Source organism: Colossoma macropomum, unplaced genomic scaffold (genome assembly GCF_904425465.1).
Source record: "Colossoma macropomum unplaced genomic scaffold, Colossoma_macropomum, whole genome shotgun sequence".
NCBI lineage: Eukaryota > Metazoa > Chordata > Actinopteri > Characiformes > Serrasalmidae > Colossoma > Colossoma macropomum.
The window spans coordinates 30,689,273-30,714,529 of record NW_023494809.1 but is presented as its reverse complement, the minus strand read 5'-3'; the positions used below and the strand labels follow the sequence as shown (position 1 = coordinate 30,714,529).

The 25,257-nt window shown below is 41.1% G+C and overlaps 2 protein-coding genes across 6 annotated transcripts in view; both read left to right on the top strand.

The window, feature by feature from the left end:
* The window catches only part of LOC118798571 (dnaJ homolog subfamily C member 13), a 117,656-nt gene extending 98,698 nt beyond the window's left edge, over window positions 1-18,958 (top strand). For 3 of the 5 annotated variants that reach the window (XM_036557956.1, XM_036557955.1, XM_036557952.1), the window contains 14 exons: window positions 69-185; window positions 1,953-2,130; window positions 4,104-4,195; window positions 4,954-5,053; window positions 5,258-5,332; window positions 7,055-7,167; window positions 8,337-8,506; window positions 9,126-9,168; window positions 9,588-9,761; window positions 9,922-10,101; window positions 11,973-12,113; window positions 13,411-13,554; window positions 13,970-14,069; window positions 17,765-18,958. In XM_036557956.1, coding sequence (XP_036413849.1) covers window positions 69-185; window positions 1,953-2,130; window positions 4,104-4,195; window positions 4,954-5,053; window positions 5,258-5,332; window positions 7,055-7,167; window positions 8,337-8,506; window positions 9,126-9,168; window positions 9,588-9,761; window positions 9,922-10,101; window positions 11,973-12,113; window positions 13,411-13,554; window positions 13,970-14,069; window positions 17,765-17,862 — 1,725 coding nt within the window. In that variant the 3' untranslated portion in view covers window positions 17,863-18,958. Of the gene's footprint in view, window positions 1-68; window positions 186-1,952; window positions 2,131-4,103; window positions 4,196-4,953; window positions 5,054-5,257; window positions 5,333-7,054; window positions 7,168-8,336; window positions 8,507-9,125; window positions 9,169-9,587; window positions 9,762-9,921; window positions 10,102-11,972; window positions 12,114-13,410; window positions 13,555-13,969; window positions 14,070-15,498; window positions 15,602-17,764 lie in introns of all 5 variants that reach the window. The other 2 variants (XM_036557957.1, XM_036557954.1) reach the window with 2 other exon arrangements.
* Window positions 18,959-21,324: 2,366 nt separating this feature from the next.
* The window catches only part of tmx3b (thioredoxin related transmembrane protein 3b), a 119,012-nt gene continuing 115,079 nt past the window's right edge, over window positions 21,325-25,257 (top strand). Inside the window, exons 1-3 of the mRNA XM_036558351.1 lie at window positions 21,325-21,414; window positions 21,704-21,764; window positions 22,873-22,912. Coding sequence (XP_036414244.1) covers window positions 21,381-21,414; window positions 21,704-21,764; window positions 22,873-22,912 — 135 coding nt within the window. The 5' untranslated portion in view covers window positions 21,325-21,380. The remainder of the gene's footprint in view (window positions 21,415-21,703; window positions 21,765-22,872; window positions 22,913-25,257) is intronic.

Below are 25,257 nucleotides of genomic sequence, written 5' to 3'. Positions count from 1 at the left end.
AATGTACTGTGTAACTTTAGGTTGAGATCTTTGCTGAACTTGGGACTAAACTCCGTCTGTCTCTACAGGGTGAATGCGACAAGAGCTTCGGTGCAGAGTTTGTGTTTAGTGAACACGGCAAAGAGCTGATTGTGGGAGAGATTTTTGTGCGTGTTTACAACGAGCAGCCTGCCTTTCCTCTGGAGGTGAGAAACAGCAGACGTACATACACATATAACGTTCCACCACGCTGGTGCCATTCCTGATTTAGTTTTATTCAGTTTATTATTTCCCTGTATTGGTTTTAGTCATGCAGAACATAGATTAGATGCATTTTAGAGTTAGATTGTGATCTCAGAAGTAGGGTAGGGCCGATAGATGATGGCATTGTCCATCGTCGATGGCTGACAGACATCACGGTGTTGATTCCCAAACCCCCCCATCTGTCCACACTGACGGTGGAGCGCACCCTGCCTGCTATCAGAGTATGCCAACAGACAGCGTTTGTGTAATCACTCCGCTCCAGGTTTTCTGTTTCCCGCTCTGTGTCTGCGCCACATGATCCATTGATATTTCTTTTATCTTTTGAACGTGTGGAGACACTCCACACTTTATTTCATCAATTGTATGATTTATGGCTGTTATTAAATGCTAAACTAGTTCATTGTTCTGGCTTTTGTCAGAAGGTTTAGGCTTGAAGTGACGGCCTAATCTAGAAATGTGTGCAGTGTGTAATTTTCTTTATCATTCTTGCAGCAAAATTGGCAACGAATGTGATGACGATAGAACTTTGTTGTGATCAGGGAGATTTTCCAGTCTGTAGTTCTGCATAACAGCTCCACAGCGCAGGAGCTGTGTATGAACGACAGTCGTGTGTGAGCTGTAGAGTCGCTGCTGCATCCCCTGTCACGCCTGGCTCACGGGATGGAGCGATTTCTGGAAAGCCGCTCCGAGCAAAGATCACATCGCTCAGCACCGCTCACAAACTCTGCTCCGCTATAATTCCAGTGTTTCTTCTGTAGCGTAGAAAACAATATTTACCACTTATCACTTACCTGGAGATCTGAACTGATGAATGTGTATGTATTTGAGTATTTATAGTACCTTAGTAAGACTATCGGTACTACAGGTCTGCACAAGGCGGGGTCACTTGCGGGTCCTGAATGACCTGCTGAAATAATTTGCGTGTGGGGATTAATTTTGAAGCACCGCGGTCATTGCCGGTAAACAGCCCTCAGGTTGTGGGCTCGTGCGGGCAGGTATTATGGCTGGTTAAGTTGGGCGGGCTTGGACAATTATTGGCTGCTCGTAGAAGCGAACAGGCACCAAATGAGCTGCAAGTGTCCTGCAGAGAAAACACGATAGTAATCACAAGCAGCAAAAACACATGAAGCTACAGAACATACAGTGAATATCTAAGCACAAAATCAAACTATTTTTTTTTCACAAAATTCTTTTGGCTTTTTTGGCTTCAAATTCATTTCAGCTGTCTTGTAGATGTCTTATAGAGTAATTAGCTAATAATATAATGACACAGATAAACGTAATGTTAGTAGCGAAGCTGAACTCCCAGTGGTTTTCCGTGGACACGTCCCACATCAGCAGAGCGGATTACAGCAAACGCAGGCAGGAGTTAATGAGGACCACATGCACAGCCCAAAGTAGGCGGGCGCAGGTGGGCGTGGCGTGTGGTTGAACCGGGCGGGCGTGGGCAAAATTGGTGTTAGGTTTTGCGGGCAACAGTGGGCAAGAATCACACTAGATTTTGCGGGCACAGGCAGACGTGATTAGGGGTTGAATCGGGTGGGTGCAGATATTAATAATCAGGCCTGTGGAGACCTCTAATCGCTACTACACTCCCCACTCCCACCCCCGATCTCATCATCCATTGCAATTTTTCCCTGAAGAAAACACCCAACCCTACTCAGAAAGGCTTCCCCGCTTAAGTCTCTCTCTCTCTCACTCTCTCTCAGTATCCAAAAGCCTTTGCGGCGAGTCTCCTGGACTATGTGGGCTCTCAGGCTCAGTATCTGCACACACTGCTGGCGATGACCCAGACTAATAAAGTGGAGTCTCAGCAGCACGCTCAGAGACTGCGCTGGGCCGAGATGGCGCTGGAGGCGCTGCGCAACGTCATCAAGAACAACCCAGGTAACACACACACCCCTGAGTGTATAAACACCGTTGCTGTCAGAGCAGGATTTAAAAATGGATGTTGCCCTTTATAATGTGTTAAAATTTTGTGATATATATGAAATAGAAATGCTAAAAGTTGCTTTTAAGGTCTTAAGATCTTGATCCATCAGTGTCCATTCAAAGGTAGGAATGCTGATATGTTACCATTTTAGAGATGCGAAGTTTTGTCCCGTCAGTGATGACATGCTTACGTTCACATAGTTACACACACTAACTTTTATAGAAGAAGTACAAAGAGGAGATTAATGTATCCCTAATTTCTGAGGGTGTAATGGTATCAATATATAAAAAACAATCTAATTTGACCGTGTGATGCAGCACTGTGTAAGATTTTGTTGTTAAAACTGAAAGAAGCGTCATTACTGAGTGAGGAGAGTAAAAACAGGTTAAAACATGGTGAGTGTGAGCTGTTGTGAGTCGCCCTGTAAAGCCTGAAATCATCATTTAAAAGTCAGAGGGAGTTTTTCACACCACATTGTACGTCTTTACGTATTAACCTCACACACAGACTCTAAAAGAAGGTCCGGCTCGATGTTTCGGCCTCAAATGATCTCAAAATCAACATCATACTGATGAAGATGTGATGACAGTAGTAGATAATTCACTCACATCCTCAGAGACGCACCAAGTTTAGACTGAGCTCTAAACTTTGAATTCTCTCTTATCGCACTCACAAAAGCCAGATTCATCCACTGCTGGGGTCGAAAGCACAACCGATATTAGATGTTCTTCTGCACATTGTGTGCAATTACATATTTCTGCCAGAGAGGTCTCCAAATCCCCAAATCATACATCGTGGTGCTTTAAAACACACCCCTCCTCAGAATCAGAATCAAGGTTTATTGGCCAGATTTGCTTACACATACAGGGAATTTGGTTTTGGTTACAGGAGCTCACAGAACACAGTATCAGACTGACATTTACATGTAGTGAATAAAATAAATATAAAATAAAATAAAATACAATAAAATATGCATTCCTACCATCACTTACTCTCACACACACAGTCATACCTGTAACCTTTACACTGTGCAGAGTATGGGTCTAAAGTTAAAGTGCTGAGTGCAGCAGCAGTTAAAGGGTGTATAGTGGCAAAGAAAGGGATCAATGAGGTGACAATCAGATAAGTGGGCTAATAAGGCAGATAAGTGGGCTAATAAGGCAGATAAGTGGGGTAATCAGGCAGGTAAGTGACCTTCTCCTGTCTGGTGATAGCAGATTTTCGAGATGGGTTGAGGCGTATGCCACTACAGAAGTTACTGCCCTGCATACTGTTAAATGCTTGGTGAAGGATATTATCCCAAGGTGGGGTCTCCCAGTGGTCTTTGAGGGTGTTTTTGGTGTTGCTGATGATAAAGTGGCATCTCCACTGTTCTTATGGACGTCAAGCATCAGGTCAGGTTAAAAGGATGAATAGAACTCCCTGAGGTCCGGACTGACCAAGCTGCATCATAAAGGGGTTTCAAGGGTGGATGCCTTAAGTGCTGTACTTTGTAACATCAGAGATAAGAGGGAGGGGCTTATTATACACTCACTTTTAAATGACAAGGCTTTTTATACATTTGTTCTAAATTCTCTGGATTGTAATTTTGGAGGTTTATTCTTAACATTGTTGAAACCGAAAATCCCATCAAACCTACAAATATGTGCATCGTTACGTCTCTGGGATACATGTGTGCTGTGTGCATGACGCTGATGTTAACATATTAACATTAACATATTGGCACGTATTCACACACTCATCAAACAACATGTATTCACACTGTATCAAACAATATATCATATCGCATCGCCTCAAAACCAATATAGAATTTTTTGTGTCATTGCATCTTAGTTCCATTCATGATTTGGTCCAGCCTGTTTTGACCAAGACAGACAGTTTGGCAGGAGAGATAAGCAAACGTTCTACGTGTTTTGCTGTTTTACAGGATCTGAGACGGAGTGCATTGGCCACTTCAAGCTGCTGTTTTCTCTGCTGAGAGTCCACGGAGCCGGGAAGGTCCAGCAGCTCGCCCTGGAGGTGAGCCTACTTTTAGCCATGACACAACACACACACATTTATGTTCATGCATATACAAAACGTATTACCTTATTTTTTTTAGAGCCTAAACGATATGAAAATTTTTTGGCTGACACTGATTTTAAGAGACAAAAAATGATTGATAACCAATAACAATATAATGTTATTATATTATAATTGATTCTAAATTGTCTATTAATTCTAATTGTCTAGACAATTGGACATGCTAAATTGCCCCTAGGCGTGAGTGTGGGTGTGAATGTATATATCTGTCTGTGTGCCCTGGTGACCTGTGCAGGGTGTATCCTGCCTTCCACCCAGTGACTGCTGGGATAGGCTCCAGCTCCCCCCGTGACCCATAAGTATAAGTGGCTTAGAAGATTATTCTAATTATGATGCATTTTTATGTTTAAATTCATCAGTTCAGCCAATATTGTTGTCTATAATTAAGATTAAAATAGCCGTGATACTGGGCATCCATTTAAGGTTTTGCATTATCATCTGCAGATGGCGAGTTCGAATCTAGACAGTGGGGGGGGGTTAATTAAACACTTAATTAAACACTTGACAGTAATACTGAGATACTGTTTAAGAATTTTATTAACCAGATCAGGTCTGTGATACTTGGCCCAGAAATATGAGGGCAAATCTCATCATACCTGCTGTTATCAGTTTTCAACAACAGTTAGTCTTCAGGAAGTGATCAAATCTTTGTTTAATTGCTGTTGTCTTTGCTCCGATGTGTGTTTCGGTTCCAGGTTGTGAACACGGTCACGTCTAACCAGGAGTGCGTCAGTAACATCGCGGAGTCGCTGGTTCTGGCCAATCTGCTGGTGCTGCTGCACTCCCTACCGTCCAGTAAGCTCCTCAGAGTGTCTGAAAATCAGAATGATCTTATTACTGAATAGAGACGCTCGTCTGAACTAAATGTTTGTTGTTGTTTTTTTTTGGTAATTTCTGAAAAATATGTAATGGAAAAAGTCAAAATTCAAATATTAACAGATAGAAATGCACTAAGACTTTCCCTTTTTATGCTTCTTCCTGTTCTGCTTGTTTACACAGGCAGACAGCTTGTTCTGGAGACTCTGTATGCACTGACCTCCAACACCAAGATTGTCAAAGAAGCAATGGCCAAAGGTGAGGCTGCCTCTATGAGGGATCTGAGGCTCTGTGACGTATTAATATAACTTGTGTAACTGAAGTTAGTATATGACTCTACACCTAAAGGCTGATTTATAGTCTAGGCGACACGTGTCGTCCGACAAGAGGATACTGTGGTGGACAGATGTCGCAGCAGTGAAGGCTTTCATGGTCCTGCACCAGTGACAGCGTCGAAACAGGACATCATCTGTAGTTTCTATGAAAAATTGTATGACGATGCAGCTATGAAGCAGCAGTGAAACGCAGGGTTGCCAGATTCACTGTTTTCGTGAAAATTCCAGTTAGTCTGCAAGTTGAATGCTTGGACTACTGTTTAAAGTAATCACAGTCGCAGAAAAACGTTTGAAAATGAAATCGTATCGTCTTATAATTGTACCCCGATCAGGCACAACATTCTGACCACCTCCTTGTTTCTACGCTCATTGTCCATTTTATCAGCTCCACTTACTATATAGGTGCACTTTGTAGTTCTACAGTTACAGACTGTAGTCCATCTGTTTCTCTGATACTTTGTTACCCTGTTCTTCAGTGGTCAGGACCTCCAATATACTCCACGGTGTATATTGATCCTAGTTCTAAATAGGTGGCAACCCGTTCTGTTTCTGAAAGAAGCACGAAAGTAAACACAGCTGCACACTGTGATCACGGAAACAATCCAGAACGTAGAACTTTGAGTTTCTATCCAATCAGAGTCGTCTGCTCTCTTTCACGTTTTTTGGTACACGTGACAAGGTCTGCGACGGCCTAGCAGACCCACATTTGACCCTTTATTTACTGTGTATTTTCAGAAGGAAAAGGTATCATTAAACACTGTAGGCAAGGCAAGTTTGTTTATATAACAAAAGCAATTCAGTTTGCTTTACTTAAATAAAAGGAAAAGGAACAGCAAAAGGAAAAATAAACACCAAGTGCTTAAGAATGAAAAGCGATGGAAATAAAGTGCTAAAAAGATGCAAACTGCAGTAGCTTAGAGAAATGAAGCAGATCAATAAAAGGAAGTACAAAGTACGTAAAAGCAAAATAAAGAGATAAAAAATGAAATTAAAACCATTTTTATTAAATGATTTATTAAAATTAGCTTACAGTACGGTGGAAGTGAGTCTTAGAGCTCAGGTACAGGCACATGAGAAGTGTTTTCAACCTGTATTTAAAAATCACGGCACTCTTAAAAAATGGTTCTTCAGGGGTTCTTTAGTAAAGAAAATGGCTCTATGAAGAACTATGAACACTCAGAGAACCCTTGACATGATGAAAGGGTTCTTTGCATCATGAAATGATGGAGAATGTGCTGTATATGGTTCTATATTGACTTGGTACTGTATAGCACCCAAAAGTGTTCTTCTATGATTACAAGATTGAAATCGTAACAATAGAAGAACCCTTTATAGTGCTATTTAGAACCATATAGAGCACATCCTCCATTAATCTGAAGAACCCTTTCACAATGCGAAGAACCCTTTAATCATGCAAAGTGTTCTTTGAGTGTCCATGGTTATATATAGAACCATTTTCCTTACTGAAAATCCCTTGAAGAACCAGTATTTTTATTTAGAAGCTCATCAAAGATCTTCAAGCAGTTTATTTCAGTTGTAGCAGCACAACACCTTCAATTTCAGCTCCAGTGCATTTCAGTCGTAGAACCGAAGCGGTGATGGAAAAGATCCTAAAGCTCTTATGTTCCTGTCTATTTTTTTGCAGGTGCGCTGATCTACCTGTTGGATTTGTTCTGTAACTCCACCCACCCTCAGGTGCGCTCCCAGACTGCTGAGCTCTTCTCCAAGATGACCTCAGACAAGCTGGTCGGCCCCAAGGTGAGAGTTTCCATGCTATTATACACATATATATATATATGTGCTTAGGCGGATGCCACATCCCACTGTCTCATATTCTGGTTAGAACAAAGGTTCCTGCACGATTCCTTGCTTTCTGTGAATCGATGGTATTCCGATGACATCACAGTCGTGCAGCCACTTTTTTGTTTGGCAATTTCAAGTTCACTCTGCAGTGCTGTGGCTGTGTGTAATGAGATAATAAAGCCATAACCGATCCAGCAAAGGCAGTAAAACGTTTTTTTAAACACTTTTTAAAGCACATTAACCAGTATATGTGAGTGTAGTGACTAGATTTTATTTGATTGGTGGTTGTAGTGATGAAAAATGAAAGCTAAAATTCTAAATAGCTGAGAATCCCCTGCTTCATTATTATTTTTGTGTATGCAAAAATAGCACAAATACTATTAGAAGTGCACTCATTAGGTGAAGTACGGAAGTGTGTGGTTTGGGACGTGGTGTTTGATCACATTAGCTGCTCAGTAAACATTGCCAAGTGAAAGTTTGAGGTGTTTGTTGATAAAGGATGCATTTATTGAGGTAAATTAAGCTGATGTTGCTTCATATTTGCCAACTTTCGAAATTCGTTCTCCGTTTAAGGCGCCTCAGCATAACTGCAGCTCCATTTAAGTGGAACGAAAAATGTAAATGAGAAGCTGGTGAATAAAAAGCTGATTTGAGCTGTGTTGAGTTTATTATTTAAGCGCTTTGGCAGTTTTGGTAGCCACTTTTAGCCGGTTTTTATAAAATATCACATATTGGAATGTTCTGAACTCTGGAGACGTGCAGGTTTCACAGATCCAAACCACCATCAGCTGATCTTCTCCTCGTACAGTTTTCTACAGACTGCATCTAAAGTGTCCTCATATCTGTTCATGTGTTTGTGGTGATTCTGGTCTGTGTTGGTGTTGATCCTCCTGCAGGGCTGAATCTGCAGTAACAGTTATGAGACGAGCTCCATCAGAGCACAGTCAGAGCTACAGCCCACCTACCACCATGGAGATGTGGACTTGAATGACACAGTCGAATACTATGAACAGAATCATGTGTTCCCCACTGAGTTGATCAGTTATTAGGCGTGTGAGAGCAGGAGAAACACTAATAATCCTTTCTTTTTCTTTTTTATTCCCTCTCCTGGTTCTGAACCGCAGGTGCGTTTGACTCTGGTGCGTTTCCTGCCGGGTGTCTTCATGGATGCCATGCGTGACAACGCAGAAGCAGCCGTGCACATCTTCGAGGGGACGCATGAAAACCCAGAGCTGATCTGGAACGACGCCTCGCGAGAGACCGTCTCCACCACCGTCAGAGAGATGATGCTTGAGTGAGTGACTCCTCTGCTCTCATGCACACACTTTTCCCTAAAAGCAGGTTAGTATTCCGAAAAGCACTCTAATGTTCAGCTCAACGTTCTCCAGACGGAAATACTGGGTGGGTGAGGTACAGCAGTGTTCTATTCCGGCTGTTAGTGTTCAGAAAAAGAACAGAAAAACAAAATAAACAAATGTGCATTGAGTAGAGCTGTCTAGAGACGTCAGGGACCACATGTGATACACATTCTTAAAAAAGATGGTTCTTTTAGGGTTCTTTTAGTAAAGAAAATGATTCTATATAGAACCATAAAATGTCAAAGCACCCTTTGCATGATTAAAGGGTTCTTTGCATCGTGAAATGGTTCTTCAGGTTGATGGCGAATGTGTTGTAAATGGTTCTATATAGCAGCCTTTTTGAAAATCGTTCTATATATAGCACCAAAAAGGGTTCCACTACTGTTACAAGCCAAAGAACACTTTTTGGTACTATATAGAAATATAGAATATATTTTTTTTTCCCCCCAGTGACGAAACAGCTTAACGTTTCAATGCTTTTGGGAAGCTCCCTCCATTTCTCTCTTATTGCACTATGTTTCTAACATCCGTCTGTTTCTACTCTTCTCCTTTCAGTCACTTCAGGCAGCAGAAGGATAATCCTGATGTAAACTGGAAGGTGAGATGCTGCACGTTCAGTTGTGAGGTTGTTTTTTTTAATTGTATCTTAGACAATCAGGACAGACGACAGAAAGAAAATTAAATAAAGAAAGTAAAACTCTCCTCACTGCATAACACCTTATCTGTGCTGCATCACTGGATCATTCAAATAATGCCTTTAAAAATACATAAATAGTGCTAAAAAATAGTAATAACAATAAAATAAATAAAAATATGTGCATAGTAAAAAAAAAATCTGTGTATATTGTCAGTACTTATACTGGCTGACTACGTTTCATTATAAAGAGAGGAAAATTAGCCCTGTTTAACTGGATTTAGTGCCAAAGTTTGAATAAAATCATTGTGTTTCACAGTTTAGCAGTGTTTTAAACTAGAAAAAACAGTGATGGAATTTACCCTGTGTGTTTGTTTATGTAGCTGCCTGAAGATTTCACAGTAGCGTACGCAGCAGGGCAGGGTGAGCTGGAGGTTGGAGGCGTGTTCCTGCGGATCTTCATCGCTCAGCCTGGCTGGGTGCTTCGCAAACCTCGCGAGTTCCTCGTCTCCCTGCTCGAGACCCTCACTGAACTGCTGGAGAAGAACAACCCCAATGTGAGCCCACCCACATAGTCAACCACACAGACACTCAGTGGAGCTGTGACGTCTGATTTATCCAGACAGACGTGATGATGACAGATGATGTGACCTCATAACGATGTTCTTTTTTCTTTGTCCCTCGTTCGCTCTCCTTCCCTGACCGCTCCTCTGTCAGGGGGAGGCGTTGGAGACGGTCACCACGGCGGCCGTGTGTTTGTTCAGCACTCAGACTCAGCTGGCTGACCAGGTTCCTCCTCTGGGTCACCTGCCCCGCGTCCTGGCGGCTCTCAACCACAAGAACAACGCTGTGCCCAAAAGTTCCATCAGACTCATCCATGTCCTCTCAGACAATGAGGTGCATTAAATCCACAAACAAAACATACATTTCTGCTAATATTGTTTTTCTGTAGATCTATAGGTGTCTTAACCTCACATGCTAAGATGGCTAATTATAAATACAAGTTAGTAGCCAACATTTAGCGTGATGTCGCACCCATTACTCGGATTGGTGGATGTGCATTCACTGTTAGCAGCATTAGCCTTTTTTGGACTTTTTCTTTTAAAGGTGCAGTGTGATTTAGTGGCATCTAGTGGTGAGGTTGCAGATTACAAGCGACTGAATCCCCCTCCCTCACGCCTCCCTTTCCAAGCGTGTAGTAGAACCTACGGTGCTGTCAGGTTTTCTGCCGTCGCCTGTCCTGATTTTGTTTTGCATCTTTGACAGCAAGGATCCACCCTCCCTCACTTTCTCTTGTGCTAAATAATATCCGCTCGATGGCCATTGCTTAAAAAAAAGTATGTTGGGCAAGTTGATTGGCCAGTCGCTGACCTGTTCAGGCCAGTGACAGTCGGTGCGGCTCATTTAAAGGACCGTTGCTGGGTATAACGCATCCATTGTAGCGTCCTCAGCAGCAGCGGTCTTTGGAGGAGACTCCTCTGCAGCTCAATGATCCAGCCAATCAGAATTCAGAACTACAGCAGCATCACAACCCCCGATCAGCCGTGAGGCTGAGTTTGAGGTGTTTGAACAGTGAGTGAGAGGTGAGGAAGTTGGCTATCGAGGTAAATAAAAAGAGGAGGCATAAAAACTGATATTAAACAAATGAACCGAGACTTGTAGCTTGCAGTGTTGTTGCAATTGTAAAGAGATTCAACACACATCTGTATTTTTCTGTGTTTTCTGCTTCTAACCACGAAAACACTGAACTGAAGTCGAAATATGAGCACACAAAACAGGCGTGACTCACTTTTGACTCCTGATGACCAAACTGTTAGCTCGCTAAGCTAAATACACAGCCTCCCTAACTTCCCCCAGCACTCCTGCTGTATTAGTGCCCTTCAACATAAAAGTCCTCGTCTAAACGAGCTTAAAACACCCCAGCATAAACAGTTTTTTTTCCTAACTGAGCTACATACAGCAACGTGGCGATGCCACAAAATGAATGAAAGCAAAAATTAATTACATATTAAATAATATTAATTAACAATTAATGTTAAATTCTTTAAAATGTTCTAAGAAGAAAATGAGTCAGTTCTACATTGCACAAATCATTACAGTGTATATACGATTAATAAATTAACAATTTATGGAAAAGTGTTTTTTTTTCTCTTTATTTCCTCTGGGCCAGTAAAAATATACAAAGGGCCAGTAAAACTGTGATCTACTGGGAGAAAAATGTTACGCTGGACACTAACAAAATGGTCATCCAGTACCGGCAGCAGCCACTGATTCTTCTTCTTTCTACGTTTTCCAACCGGAGCTACAGCACCACCAAATTTAGCGCCACCGCTTCGGCGTAAAAACGTGAAAGGCGCCCTCTAGAGCCAGTGTTTGGTTTGTCGGTTCTGGGCTACTGTAGAAACATGGCGGCAGCAGCCTCTGTTGGAAAAGGAACTGCTCCCTATGTAGAGAATGAATGGCTCATTCTAAGCTAATGAAAACAGTGATTTGTAATTACAGGTGATTAAACACTGTAAACATTGTTTTGTTTACTATATTCCATTTCTGCTAATAGATCCACTAAATCTCACACACTGCACCTTTAAACCACAGTAAGTAAAAGAAAATCTTAACCAGTAAAATCTGTTTTGTGCGTTTTTTTTTTCCTTCTGTTCCTCATTTCATTGTTGGTCCCCAGAAATGCTCTCAGAAGTCTCATATACACATCACTGATGATGCTTCCTGTGTTGCCAAACTTGTTTTGTGTCTCTGCCCACGCTCTGCAGTTATGTGTGCGCTCCATGGCGGCGCTGGAGACCATTGGGCCATTGATGAGTGGGATGAAGGTCAGGGCTGATATGGCTGGGCTGGCCTGTGAGGCCCTCAACCGCATGTTCCAGAAAGAGCAGACCGAGCTGGTCGCACAGGTACAGCAATACCAAATATTTACAGTACAATACGATTATTTTTCTTATTTCAGTGCCTAATACAGGCGGGTCGCACTTGCTTTGTATTGCTATTACCAAAAAACACTGTGTCTGTAAAACCTGGCATAGTGGGCTGATATAACATGGAGATAATGGCTTACATATCTGCCGCAGCTTGTCAAAAGGCATAGCTGTAGCTGTGAAATATGGCAGTTTTGCGTAGAGGTAATGAAAAAATAAAAACATGGTGTGAGACCATGGCAGCCTAATCTTTGTGTCACTGAGGGTTAGACTGGTAGGTGAGTGACTGAGGCTGCCTCCACAGACGCATAATTAAACCAACGCTAGAGACAAGTTAATTAGTGCGATGTTGGAGACTCAGTGGATGATATGCCAAAATATTTGAAGTTAAAACCCATATAAATTAATAAGACACTCAGTTCTGATATCACATTGTAAGTAACTGTAAAATCTTACTTAGTACTTAGTTAATAAAGATGCTTAATAGGGGGAAAAATGTCATTTTCAGTTTCATTTTATTAGTCATTTGAAGGGAAATTCCATTTTTTTTTTATTTCTGTACAGTTAAATAGTTAAGATGTAAACAAAGTAATTTGGTGGTTTGATATTAACTCTAGAGAAACTTAACGACTCAGTGGTGGTGATAGGAACCATGTGTCCACAACACAAATATAGACATTTTATTTACTATCCAGAACCACCAGTGAACCTACACGAGTCTTCTGAGTTTATATGGAATGTTGATGATGAAAAATAGTGGAAAATCTGGAATAATAAGTTTTCTTTGGGGACTATTTTGCCTCACAGCGCCCTGCATGTATCCCTCCACCATGAATGGAGTTTAAGTTCTTAAAACTATCATAAAACAGTGTCTCAGTCATCAGGCAGTGAATTCATAACCATTTCATGTAGGAACTTTCTGTGAGGGAGCTTTTAGAGGTGGACGTCTGGTTCCTATCACCACCACTGTGAACAATTCTGACTCGGTAAGTTTCTCTCGAACAGAGTGTTTCACACCAAACCACTCTGAATCCCTTTAATTAGGCAATTTTTTTAAAAAATTGATGGTATCAATACGGAGGTACAACAGCTGGTATCAGTACGGAAGTTAAACCTTTGGTGTGGATCCAACCAGACACACACAGTCAGATCTAACTTTTGAGAAGCTGCCTAATCTGCAGATGTAGAAACAGCGGTTTTGTTTTACTTCATTTACTCTCTAAGTCTTTTTCCTGAATTACTGGATCGCTGAACTGCGTTTGTGTGTTGTAAACAGGCTCTCAGGGTGGAGCTGGTGCCGTACTTGTTGAAGCTTTTAGAGGGAGTGGGGCTGGAGACTCTGGAGAACCCGTCAGCAACCAAAGCTCAGATCGTCAAAGCTCTAAAATCCATGACTCGCAGCCTCCAGTATGGAGAACAGGTGAGGAACACGCACGCATACGCATGCAGATACAGTACAGTGCAAAAGGTTAAGGTGGATGAGAAAATTACAATTAAAAAGCTGCTTATCTGGGCAGGAAGAGTTTATTTGCTCACGAAAACACTAAGATGAATAAATATGAATGCTTTTATATATGTGTGTTTTCATTTAACCATTTCCAAAACTCTCCTAGTGGCTGCCAAGTATTAATTGCGGTTATCATGCAATACCTGATTTGACTAAGTAGTGCTTCATTATGTTAAATCAAGTGTTCTGGCTGTTTAAGTTGCTGAGGGGCATCAAGGAGAAATCCACAACTTTTGCACAGTCCTGTGTGGAAGACGAGTAGTTTCCTGCACTCATCACTCGACTCGCTGACCTACAGTGCTGCAGATAACCAGCTGTGTTGTTGCAGGTGAATGAAATCCTGTCTCGTTCCACTGTGTGGAGTGCCTTCAAAGATCAGAAACACGATCTCTTCATCTCAGAGTCGCAGACTGCAGGCTATCTAACAGGTACCAACCACACACACACACACACACTGCACTAATGTAAACCACCGCTGTCCTGCAGCTTCAACATAGGCTGAAGCGAAGGCTCTCTCCTCTTTCTCTGCTTTCTTTTCTCTCCAGCACTGCGCAGGTTAACGTTTTCCCTTCTCTAGCGCACCTCGGTCAACTTATCAGTCGATTATATTATTACAGAAGGAAAAATACAAGATTGCAGTTTTCATTCTCTAATTGAGTGACTGCACAAGTACCTGAAAGCCCAGATGAGATGAGCTTTAAGTCTCAGCGTACCTAACACAGGCTTGTTTGTCTGTACTAGAGCTGCACAATGTATCGTTTCCTAATCGTTATCGTAGCATCTGCCTGGGTGATAAAGATAACAAAGGGAATATGTAACCAATCAGTTTGTGTGATATTGTGTGCTGTGAACATCACACGTTTACTAATATGTTTTCTGTAGCCTGTAGTTGAATATAAATATGTATTACTATATAAGGCTGGAAACACTTGATTTATCGATAATTTGCGAAAACTGTCATGAAATTGAAGTAAAATTAGTTTTTTTTCCGTTCTGTTGTGTTTGTAAGCATGACCGCTCTAATCCACGCTGCGAAACGTCTCAACTGTTGTTTATTTTTAATATTGAGTTGTCGTCAGGTCTTTGCACGCCAAGCTGATGTTTACAGATGACAAAGTAGATGTGATTTTTCACTCAGCTTTGCCCTGAGACACTGTTTTATTAAACACTTGTGCAAGGAGGACGGAGAGGAGGATGAAACTGATTCATTGAACAGTAACAGCGAAAAATGTATCTTTATTCCTTTTTTAAGTCAGTACGACTCATAGATGCAGACATTGAATAACAGTCCATTCTGCAAAAAATAAATAAATAATTGCTGACTCATAGCAGAAACTGTTCAAAGCTTTAAGGGTTTGTCGCCCCCTTCTGGCACAAATGAAGACTGTCCTAGATATATTAAATGTCAGAGTAAAATAGCAGTGCGTTTAAACAATGAAATAAATCAATAGTTATTGAAAGTGTCGCGATTTATCACCTGTCCCAGCCCTAATAATATAATTGTAATGTAGTATTTTGTCCATATTGTGCAGCCCTAATTATAATATTTAACTACTGCCTTCATTGCCACTCTAAAATACCCTGGAGTGATAATTCGCTTAGTTTGGGAATCGTTTATCTGGGCTCCCTTTTTTGTTTTTCACTTATTTATTACAGAAGTCTGATATCTCAGTGTAGTCCAGTCCTGCTCTGTAGGTCCCGAGTGTGTTAATGGCTGAGTTTACGTTTCTGCTGTGATGCCTGAACCACTAAACCCTCCTCCTGACATCCTTGGTCTGATTCTTATGACTTGGCTCGCTTCCCTCTCTCCTCTCGCCCTCTCTCTTTCCTCCTCTTCTCCTTCTCTTCCTTCCTCAGGTGTGTCTACTCCTTCTCTCCTGGCTGCCAGTAGTCCGTTGCGGGGCGGACTTTAGGGGGCGCCAAACGGGGACCCTCCCCGTCCTCTTTTACTTTAACGCAGGTAGACTCCCCTCTTCTCTGTGCACTCCATTTCCTTCCCTCCTTCACTCTCATTTCCCATTCATCTTCACTTTCACTGCTTCATCCCTTTCTCCTGCCATGTAGCTCTAGCACTTGAACGTAATGCAGAACCAAATTTTACAAGCAGAAGTTCCATCCAGAAACCTTAAAGGGGAATTTCACCAATTTTTCAAAATTTCTGAATATTTCAGTCCTTGAGATATAAACAGTGTCAGATAGGAAACAGTAGTCGCCATGACTACAACACAAATATAGACATTTTATTTACTATCCAGAACCACCAGTGAACCTACACGAGTCTTCTGAGTTTATATGGAATGTTGATGATGGAAAATAGTGGAAAATCTGAAATAATAAGTTTTCTTTGGGGACTATTTTGCCTCATAGCACCCTGCATGTATCCCTCCACCATGAATGGAGTTTAAGTTCTCAAAACTATCATAAACAGTGTCTCAGTCATCAGGCAGTGAATTCATAACCATTTCATGTAGGAACTTTCTGTGAGGGAGCTTTTAGAGGTGGACGTCTGGTTCCTATCACCATCACTGTGAACAGTTCTGACTCGGTAAGTTTCTCTAGAACGGAGCGTTTCACACCAAACCACTCTGAATGACTCTGAACGACTCTGTTTACATCTCAACCTTTCAATTTTGTAGAATTTTTGAGAAATCGATGGAGTTCCCCTTTAATTTGTAAGCCGTTAGTAAGTTAGCGATGTGTCATGCTAAGCTTCACTCAAGCTGACTGGCGTCTGCCTGAGTCACACTATGGTGAGCGCAGGTGACACACAGGAGCTGGAATACCTGCCTGCTTCAGCTGTGTGGGAAAACTTTGGGTTCCTAGTGAACTTCGACAGTTTTAGGGAATGTTTAAGGAAACATCGAGCATGCCAACATGGTAACACACATTCAACGGCATCACCCAGATGTGCCAATCATCGGAGCTAGCCCCAAAAAAAAGGAGTCCAGCTACTTATCGTTATTATACTTCTATTTTTTAAACATAAGCTTTTAAGTCCTTCAAGGGTTCAGTAAAGAAAATGGCTCTATATAGAAAATCTTCATTGTTCATTTATATAGGCTATGATGCATTTTACCATATACCGTCAAGACAGTAGTTTAGAAAAGAAAACTTCTTATAATTCTCTCGTTTTTTTTAAGGATAACATTTTTTCGTAACTTAAGAATGATGTTAGGAAAAACACACATTTAAGATTTTCTTTCTTAAGACACTTCTGAATCCGACCCCTGGTACCCCCAGCATTCAAACACACCCTCATCATGACCTCCACCAGCCAGGCTGTAGGTGTAGTTGATCTATGAGTAACTAATATAATGAGAATTATGTCGTTCTTGAAGAATATCAACCTTTCTCATGCTTTATGAATTCCATTACATCAGTCACCCTCTTCATTTCATTAAAGTCAACTTACGTATCGTGACGGATGTCTAACAGAAACAGGGATCGTGGTGATGAATCATGATATTATGACCAGCAATACAAACCAACCAGGTGAAAATAAAGGTCCAGGTTGACTATAAGTCACTCTCAAAAACAGTTATTCTTCAAGGGTTCTTTAGTAAAGACAGTGGTTCTATATAGAACCATGAACACTTAAAGAACCTTTTGCATGCTTAAATGGTTCTTTGCATGGTGAAAATGTTCTTCAGACCGACGGAGAATGTGCTGTACATGGTTCTACATAGCACCATAAAGGTTCTTCTATTGTTATGATGTCAAGCTTATAGCCATGGAAGAACCCTTTTGGGGGCCCTTTTTGTTCAGATTGACAGTGAATGTGTTATATATGGTTCTATATCGAGCCGTTTTGAAAATGGTTCTGTACAGCACCAAAAAGGGTTCTTCTATTGTTATAATGTCAAGTTTGTAACAACAGAAGATCCTTTTTTTGTTGCTTTTCAAAAAGCTTCTGCATCAGTCTAAAGAACCGTTTAAGCATGCAGATTGTTCTGTATATACTTCATGGTTCTGTTTCCTTTGCTAAATAACCTGTGAAGAAGCATCTTTTTAAGAGTGTATAAGAAAAGAAAGGCGTATGGTAGCTTAGAGAAATGAGCATGCATTCATTGTGTGTGTGTGTGTGTGTGTGTGTGTGTGTGTGTGTGTGTGTGTGTGTGTTCAGGTCCGGGAGTAGCAGGTTATCTAACGGCAGGCACGAGTTCTACGGTTATGCCCAGCGTCCCTCCACCCGTAGACAACGACATCGGAGACCAGGGCTGATACACAGACTGACGGACACCAAGCACTACGAACAAGCTCGGCCGCCCAGACCGCACCACTTCCCCCAGAGCAGCGGCCTTCTTATCCTCACGAGAGACGGAGGGACACGAAGAAAAAGATGGATAGAGAGAGAGAGAGAGAGTGAGGGAGGGAGATAGAGGTGGGGGAAGAGGGGAGGACATTCTGCCCCTTTCTGCCCCTCCAATGTCTGCGGTGTTCCCTCACAGCGCTCGGTCTCCAGCGAATCCCTTTCTTTCCGCTCTCTGTTTTAAATCAGCACTTCTTTCTCTTCTTCCTAATCTGTCGAATTATGTTGTTTATTTGTGTTTTTCTCCCAGGAGACAAAGTTTACTTTTGTATGAATATTTTTTAGGATTTTTTTGTGCGGAGAAGATAAAAAATTTAATAAAAAGAGAGAACCGGTAAGGCTGCAGAGATGAATCTCACTTTATTATGTTCCTTTTCTCCTTCATTCCTTTTCTAATCCCGCCTGCGTCTCTCCAGAACAGAAACGCGTTCTAGCTTCCTCGTCTTAACCAAATTTCGGACTGTGTGGAGTTTACACGACCGCAGCTCCGCCAGCGTGATTCCTCACTCTGTCTGTCCTCCTTTTCTACTCCTGTACCTTAAATGAATGTTTGATTGTTAACGTTGAAGAGAAGGTTGAGACGTAAAAACACAGAGCTGTGATGGTGTCGGTGTGTCCTGACGGATCTGTCTTCAAGTCCTTGATGTCTTTGTGTCCTCCAGATGTCTTTCTGTAAACCCCAGATCACTCCTGTCGCTGTCGCTGTCACCGTCGCTCTCTGTCTCTACCAACAAAGTCCTTGTTTTGTTTTTTTCTCTTTCTTTTCGCCCCCAGAATGCAAAAAGCACTAGACTATTTATGCCGAGTAATGATCTTCACCACCTGAAAAAAAGGACCTGGGAGAAATGATACTGACTCTGATTATGAATCTGTTTGAAAGACTAGTGCAATTGTGAAACTGTCTATAATACGCCGTATATAAACTTTCTATATTGAATGTACATTAAACAAAAATAAATCAGTCACACTTGTACATAAAATTTTAAGAATAAAAGGGAATCCACAGTGTTGTTTTTACTTTCTTCTTTCTTTACGTCGGTTTGCAGACACTCTAATCCAGAGAGACGTACAAAAGTGCTTTGTTGTCCACTCAGAGAACGATGGTTCTCATTTTTCAGATTGATGGAGAATCTATTTTAGATGGTTTTATAGAGAACCCTTTTGAAAATAGTTCTGTATAGCAGCAAAAAGGGTTCTTCTGTTATGGTGTCAAGCTTGTAACAGAAGAAACCTTTTTGTTGCTTTTTAAAAAGGTTTTATGTAGAACCACATATAACACATTCTCAATCAATCTGATGAACCATTTGACCATGTAAAAGAACCATTTAAGCAGGCAAATGATTCTGTATAGACCTTGTGGTTCTATTCCCTTTAGTAACTAACCCTTAAGGCACAAGGGTTGTTCTTGAGGTTCTTCTGTTGTTACAAGCTGGACATCGTAGAACCCTTTTCGATGCTAAAAACTCCAGCAGCACTGCTGTGTCTGATCCACTCATACCAGCGCAACACACACTAACACACCACCACCACGTCAGTGTTACTGCAGTGCTGAGAATGACCCACCACCCAAATAGTACCTGCTCTGTGAGGGTCCATGGGGGTCCTGACCACTGAAGAACAGGGTAAAAGTGGGCTAACAAAGTATCAGAGAAACAGATGGACTACAGTCTGTAACTGTAGAACTACAAAGTGCACCTATATAGTAAGTGGAGCTGATAAAATGGACAATGTAAAGAACCCTTTAAGCATACAAATGTCTATTTGTGTCCGTGGTTCTATATAGAATCATTGTCCTTAACAAAGAACGTTCTTTAAGAGTGTAGTACAAATAGCTTAGAGCCCAAACTACCCTCGAGCTCAAACACTGCCAGAAAACAAAAGCTGGTGCTACAACACCGAGTTAGACACAGCATGAGTACAGTACAGTGCATTACAATGAGTGCTTAGATTAGGGGTCACTTAAGTGCTTCACAAAGAGATGATCTTCAGTCTGCGTTTGAAGACCGTGAGGGATTCTGCTGTTCGGACAGCAGCCTTTGCAGGTGCATTGTTGGTGGCCTCTGCTGTGAAGAGTAATGTTTGCCTTAGCAGGTCTGCGGGCCCAGTCGGAGCCTCAGCTAGAACTTGACCTCCCTGCATCCACATCATACTACCTAGAACTGAAGCTGTACTTTCGTGCAGTGTTTTTGTTTTTGTGACATTTGTAATATTGGTACTTTTTTCAGTACAACGTTTAAACTTCTTATTTTTATTTTTTAACAGAAAGCTTCAAGATATTAATATTAAACACAGCAGGCAAAATGCATGTAAAATGCCACACCGTCTACCATCAGGACAAAAAGCACAAAGAGGAGAGACGGGGAAAGGTGCGTAGGGTCGAGTCTATGAGGAGTTAAAAAAGATCTGTGAATATAATTATACTGAATAAGCTGATGTGGTATATTAATTTGTTTGAGATGCAAATTAGGTGAGCATCAGATAGTCAGGTGAGCACCTGATGCTAGCAGGTGAGCATCACATTATGTTGTGAGCCCCAGATACTAGCAAGCTCTACATACTATGTGGTGAGCACCAGATACTAGCAGACAAACTCCATTTATGTTGTGAGCACCAGATACTAGCGAGCTCTACATACTATGTGGTGAGCATCAGATACTGTCAGGTGAGTGCCTGATGCAACAGGTGAACATCATGTACTATGTTGTGAGCCCCAGATACTATCAGGTGAGCATCAGATGTATTGAATATGTAGTGAACATCATATACCATGTTGTGAACCCCAGATACTAGCAAGCTCTACATACTATTTGGTGAGCACCAGATACTATCAGGTGAGTATCAGATGTATTGAATATGTAGTGAACATCATATACCATGTTGTGAGCCCCAGATACTAGCAAGCTCTACATACTATATGGTGAGCACCAGATACTGGCAGGCAAACTCCATTTATGTGGTGAACATAAGATACTAGCAAACTATCTGGTGTGCACCAAATGTTTACGTAAAAATACACCCCGTCCTTTCAAAGGCACAATAGTTTTGTGATTCCTTGCAAATTTTTAGCGTTGCAAAATCCATTGCACTCGCGAGGGAACGCAACATTATTGCGAAGGAACAAAATAGCATTTTTTAAACACGGTCCTCTGCATAAAACAGCGAGGGATGTTTATTATTATTATCTTATTTTATTTTATTTTATTTATTTTTTTTTATTTATATATTTATTTATTTATTTACAATGGCGTTTTAGGGGCTCACTACAAATTATAGAGAATTTGAAGAAATAAATTGTGAAATTAATAATTAAACTTAATAACAAATAACCAACCAACCCTTCCTCATTCTCCGCTCCGTGGCGCTACTGCGCATGCTCAGTGAGTGTACGGTTACTTCTCCGTTTCCTGGCTGAAGCTCTCATTCAGTAAAGATGGCAGGAGTGAGAGCCGCTTTAGCCTGTGGAGGTACTGAGCACTCCCAGCACTCTGAGCACCCTGAGCACCCCGAGCACTCCTTATTTCAGCGCCGCGAGGCTGCAGTGCACCTTTACCTCCTCTCAGCCTCAGCCGGGCCGACCCGGAGCTCTAATGCGCGGCAGAGCTGCCTGGAACCGCGCTGCGGCTGAGCGGAGCTAACAGGCTAACAGTCTGAGGCGCTGTGCTGTCAGAGGGTCTCTCTCTCTCCGTCTCTCTCTCTCTCTCTGTGTCTCTCTCTCTGAATCCCTGATTTAACCGCGGATTTCTGTCTCCACAGCTCTCTCGGCGGCTCTCTTCACCTCGGCGGTGTTTGCCTTCGTCGAGGATCTAGATGACAAGTAAGTTTAGCGCTTATTTGTTTTTACTTCGCTCTGTTTTGAAGAGGTCCTGCCCGGTGTTGCTAACCTAGCTGCTCGTTCTCCAGCGTCTTGTCCGAATCTCCCCGTTCCACCTTAAATAGTGCAGCAGTTACGTTCAGAGCGCGAGATGCTGTGAGCTGCGTAAAATGTAACTGCTGCGCTGTTTAAGGTGGAACGAGCAAACTCTAATAACAAACTGGATTCAGCTGTTGAGACAGCTCAATGTGGCTGGGTGATGGCATCCTGTTTTCCTTACTATAAAGATTTTAAATGAAAATCCCACATATTTTTAAAATGTCTGCATAATTAAATGGTTCAGAGTCATTCTGAGTGGTTCAGAGTGGTTTGGTGTGAAACGCTCCGTTCTAGAGAAACTTACCGAGTCAGAATTGTTCACAGTGGTGGTGATAGGAACCAGACGTCCACCTCTAAAAGCTCCCTCACAGAAAGTTCCTACATGAAATGGTTATGAATTCACTGCCTGATGACTGAGACGCTGTTTTATGATAGTTTAGAGAACTTAAACTCCATTCATGGTGGAGGGATACATGCAGGGCGCTGTGAGGCAAAATAGTCCCCAAAGAAAACTTCTTATTTCAGATTTTCCACTATTTTCCATCATCAACATTCCATATAAACTCAGAAGACTCGTGTAGGTTCACTGGTGGTTCTGGATAGTAAATAAAATGTCTATATTTGTGTTGTAGTCATGGCGACCCCTGGTTCCCATCACCACCACTGTAAAGACATCTGAACCATTTCACACCAAACCACTCTGAATCTCTCTGTTTAAATAAGTTATATATGCGTTCTGATATATATATATATATATATATATATATATATATATATATATATATATATATATATACACACACACACACACATCACAGAGCAAATACCATAATTCCTTTCAGTCTAAATTTGATTTGATATTGATATTTTTAACACTTATTTCAGAGATTGCTTGTCTGTTATTGACATCCAGTAAACAAAAGGAAAGATTAATGATATCAGAAGTGTCTCAAGACGTCTCTGCTTGTTTGCAGATGAGAGCAGTGATTATGTCTCCCCTCTTTTTGTGTAGGTTTAAAGACAACAGAATGGACGATGTCTGGCTGGTGGATGTGAGTGTTTTCTTTTGACACAGACACACACACACTAGGGATGCACTACAGATCATATGTTTATCGTTATCGCAGTGAGTTTCAGTGATAAACACATGGTTAAGAGCTGTGCTTACAGATCAGATCAAATTACCTTGAACCCGCAGCGCCAGAGAGACGCCGAGTCATCACAGACACAAACCGTCGGAAGCTGAGAGCTTCTCTGTGCTGGGTTTGAACTCTGCTGTCCCACTCAGGGACGAGGAACTGAACCCGAACTTAAACTAAACACACACAGCAGCTCAGACACTCCTCCATCCTGAACTACACACCTGTAAAAACACTTCGGACGTTAGGACTGTTCTCACACACAGCGTTGTGTTTTAAGTGAGTGAGGCAGTTACAGCAACTGTCACAACACACATTTCATAACTAAGCAAAAATAAATGTATTATTTGTGCGTCTATTTAAAAATAAATATATATTTACTTGTTTTTATAGAAAAGTTGTTGAGGTCGTGCTGACTATCTCAGCTTTTCAGTGCACAAAACGTGCTCTCAGTTCTGATGTGAGCAGCTGTTAATATTTCATTTCTTTTTATTCTGCACAATATTGAGCAGCGCTTTTATAATTTTTGTTTTTTGCCTAAAGGAGATGTTAATTTCTGTTTACAAGTCCATAAAAAAGGCTGTGCTTGCATCCCATCCAAAAATATTCTATCACAAGAATTCAAGACACAGTATATGAAATGCGTAATGATTCAGTTACTCTAAGATTTAATAAGTTGGAACAGACAAAATAGAACCTACATAAAAAATAATAATCTAATAATCGTAATTATAATTTTTCCTCTCTACAAAAACAAATAAGTATATTTTTATATAGGCTCACCAATATCATTTAATTAACTATTACATATTTGTTTTTTGCATAGTTATTAAATGTTATAATGATAATAGTAATAATGGTAATAGTAGTAATGATGATGATAATAATAATAATAATAATAATAATAATAAATAATAATAAAAATCTTACAGCTGTGATGATTTGATTCAACATTTTACAAACTGTAAAATATATATATATATACATATATATATATATATATATATATATATATATACACACACACACACACTAGACTCTGAATGTATAAGTATGTTAATATACACTAGTGCTGCACCATTCCAATGTATGGACATCATCATCAAATTATCATGATAATAATCAATATTATCATATTGCCCACCCCTGCTCCTCATAACATCATCATGATGTCTGACAGATTTATCAAACATCACATTTTATGTCAGTAAAATAAAAAATTAGTCACCCCTGACACACACACACACACACACACACACACACACACACACACACACACACACACACACACACACACTGTGGCTCAGTTCAGGCCGACGTGCCAGCCAGCAGAATGAGGAACTGTGCAGTGGGGATTTCATTGAAAGAGAAATCGTGCATAGCGGAAGAGCTGAGAGCTGATTGTTGGTATAGGGTGGACGGGACGGGACGGGTCAGCGAGTTCTAGGCCCTGTCGTGTCATGTGGCTGCACTCATCCAGCTGGCAACGTCCTGCGGCTCTGCAGTCCGTCCCCAAGTGACAAGCAGCAGGTTTTAGTAGATACGAGGAGAAACTCAGTAATGGTCACCAGAGGCTTCTGCATTTAACGTGGTCCTGTTTGCAGCTCCTGGGGAGAGTCGGGTTTGAAAGAGCTGCCTGGATCTGTTAGAGAGAGTTTAAAGCTCTGCTGCTGGTTTTTAAAGCTCTAAATGGCCTTAAAGCTCCTGAATGTCTGTTTATGATCTCAGATCTGCAGATTCTGACCTTCTGAACTCCTTCAGTAAAACACAGAAAACGCGGAGAGACTCTTTCAGTTATTCTGCTTCTAAACTGTGGAGCTCAGTTCAGCTTTTATTAGACAGTCGAGCTCAGAGCTCACTTTTAATAAACACCTGAAAACGCAGCTCTTTAACTCAGCGCTTCAGTAAAACTCTACGGCTCTTTGTGTTTATCTCTCTAATCTGATCTGAGTTAGTGACATGATTTTAAACTGATACTCAGTTTCTTCTGATACTGTTAAGCTTTATCTCCTGTCTGTAAAGCACTTTGAGCTGCCACCAGAATGAAAAGTGATCTATAAATTAAGATAACGGTATTATTATTATTATTATTATTATTATTATCATTATCATTATTATTATTATTATTATTATCATTATTATCATTATTATTATTTAGATGCTTTTGTTAGGGATGCACGATAATATCATAATCGTATCTGTATCGGCAGAAAATTATCAGCATCAGAAAGATTATTTCATTAGCTGTTTCACACCGA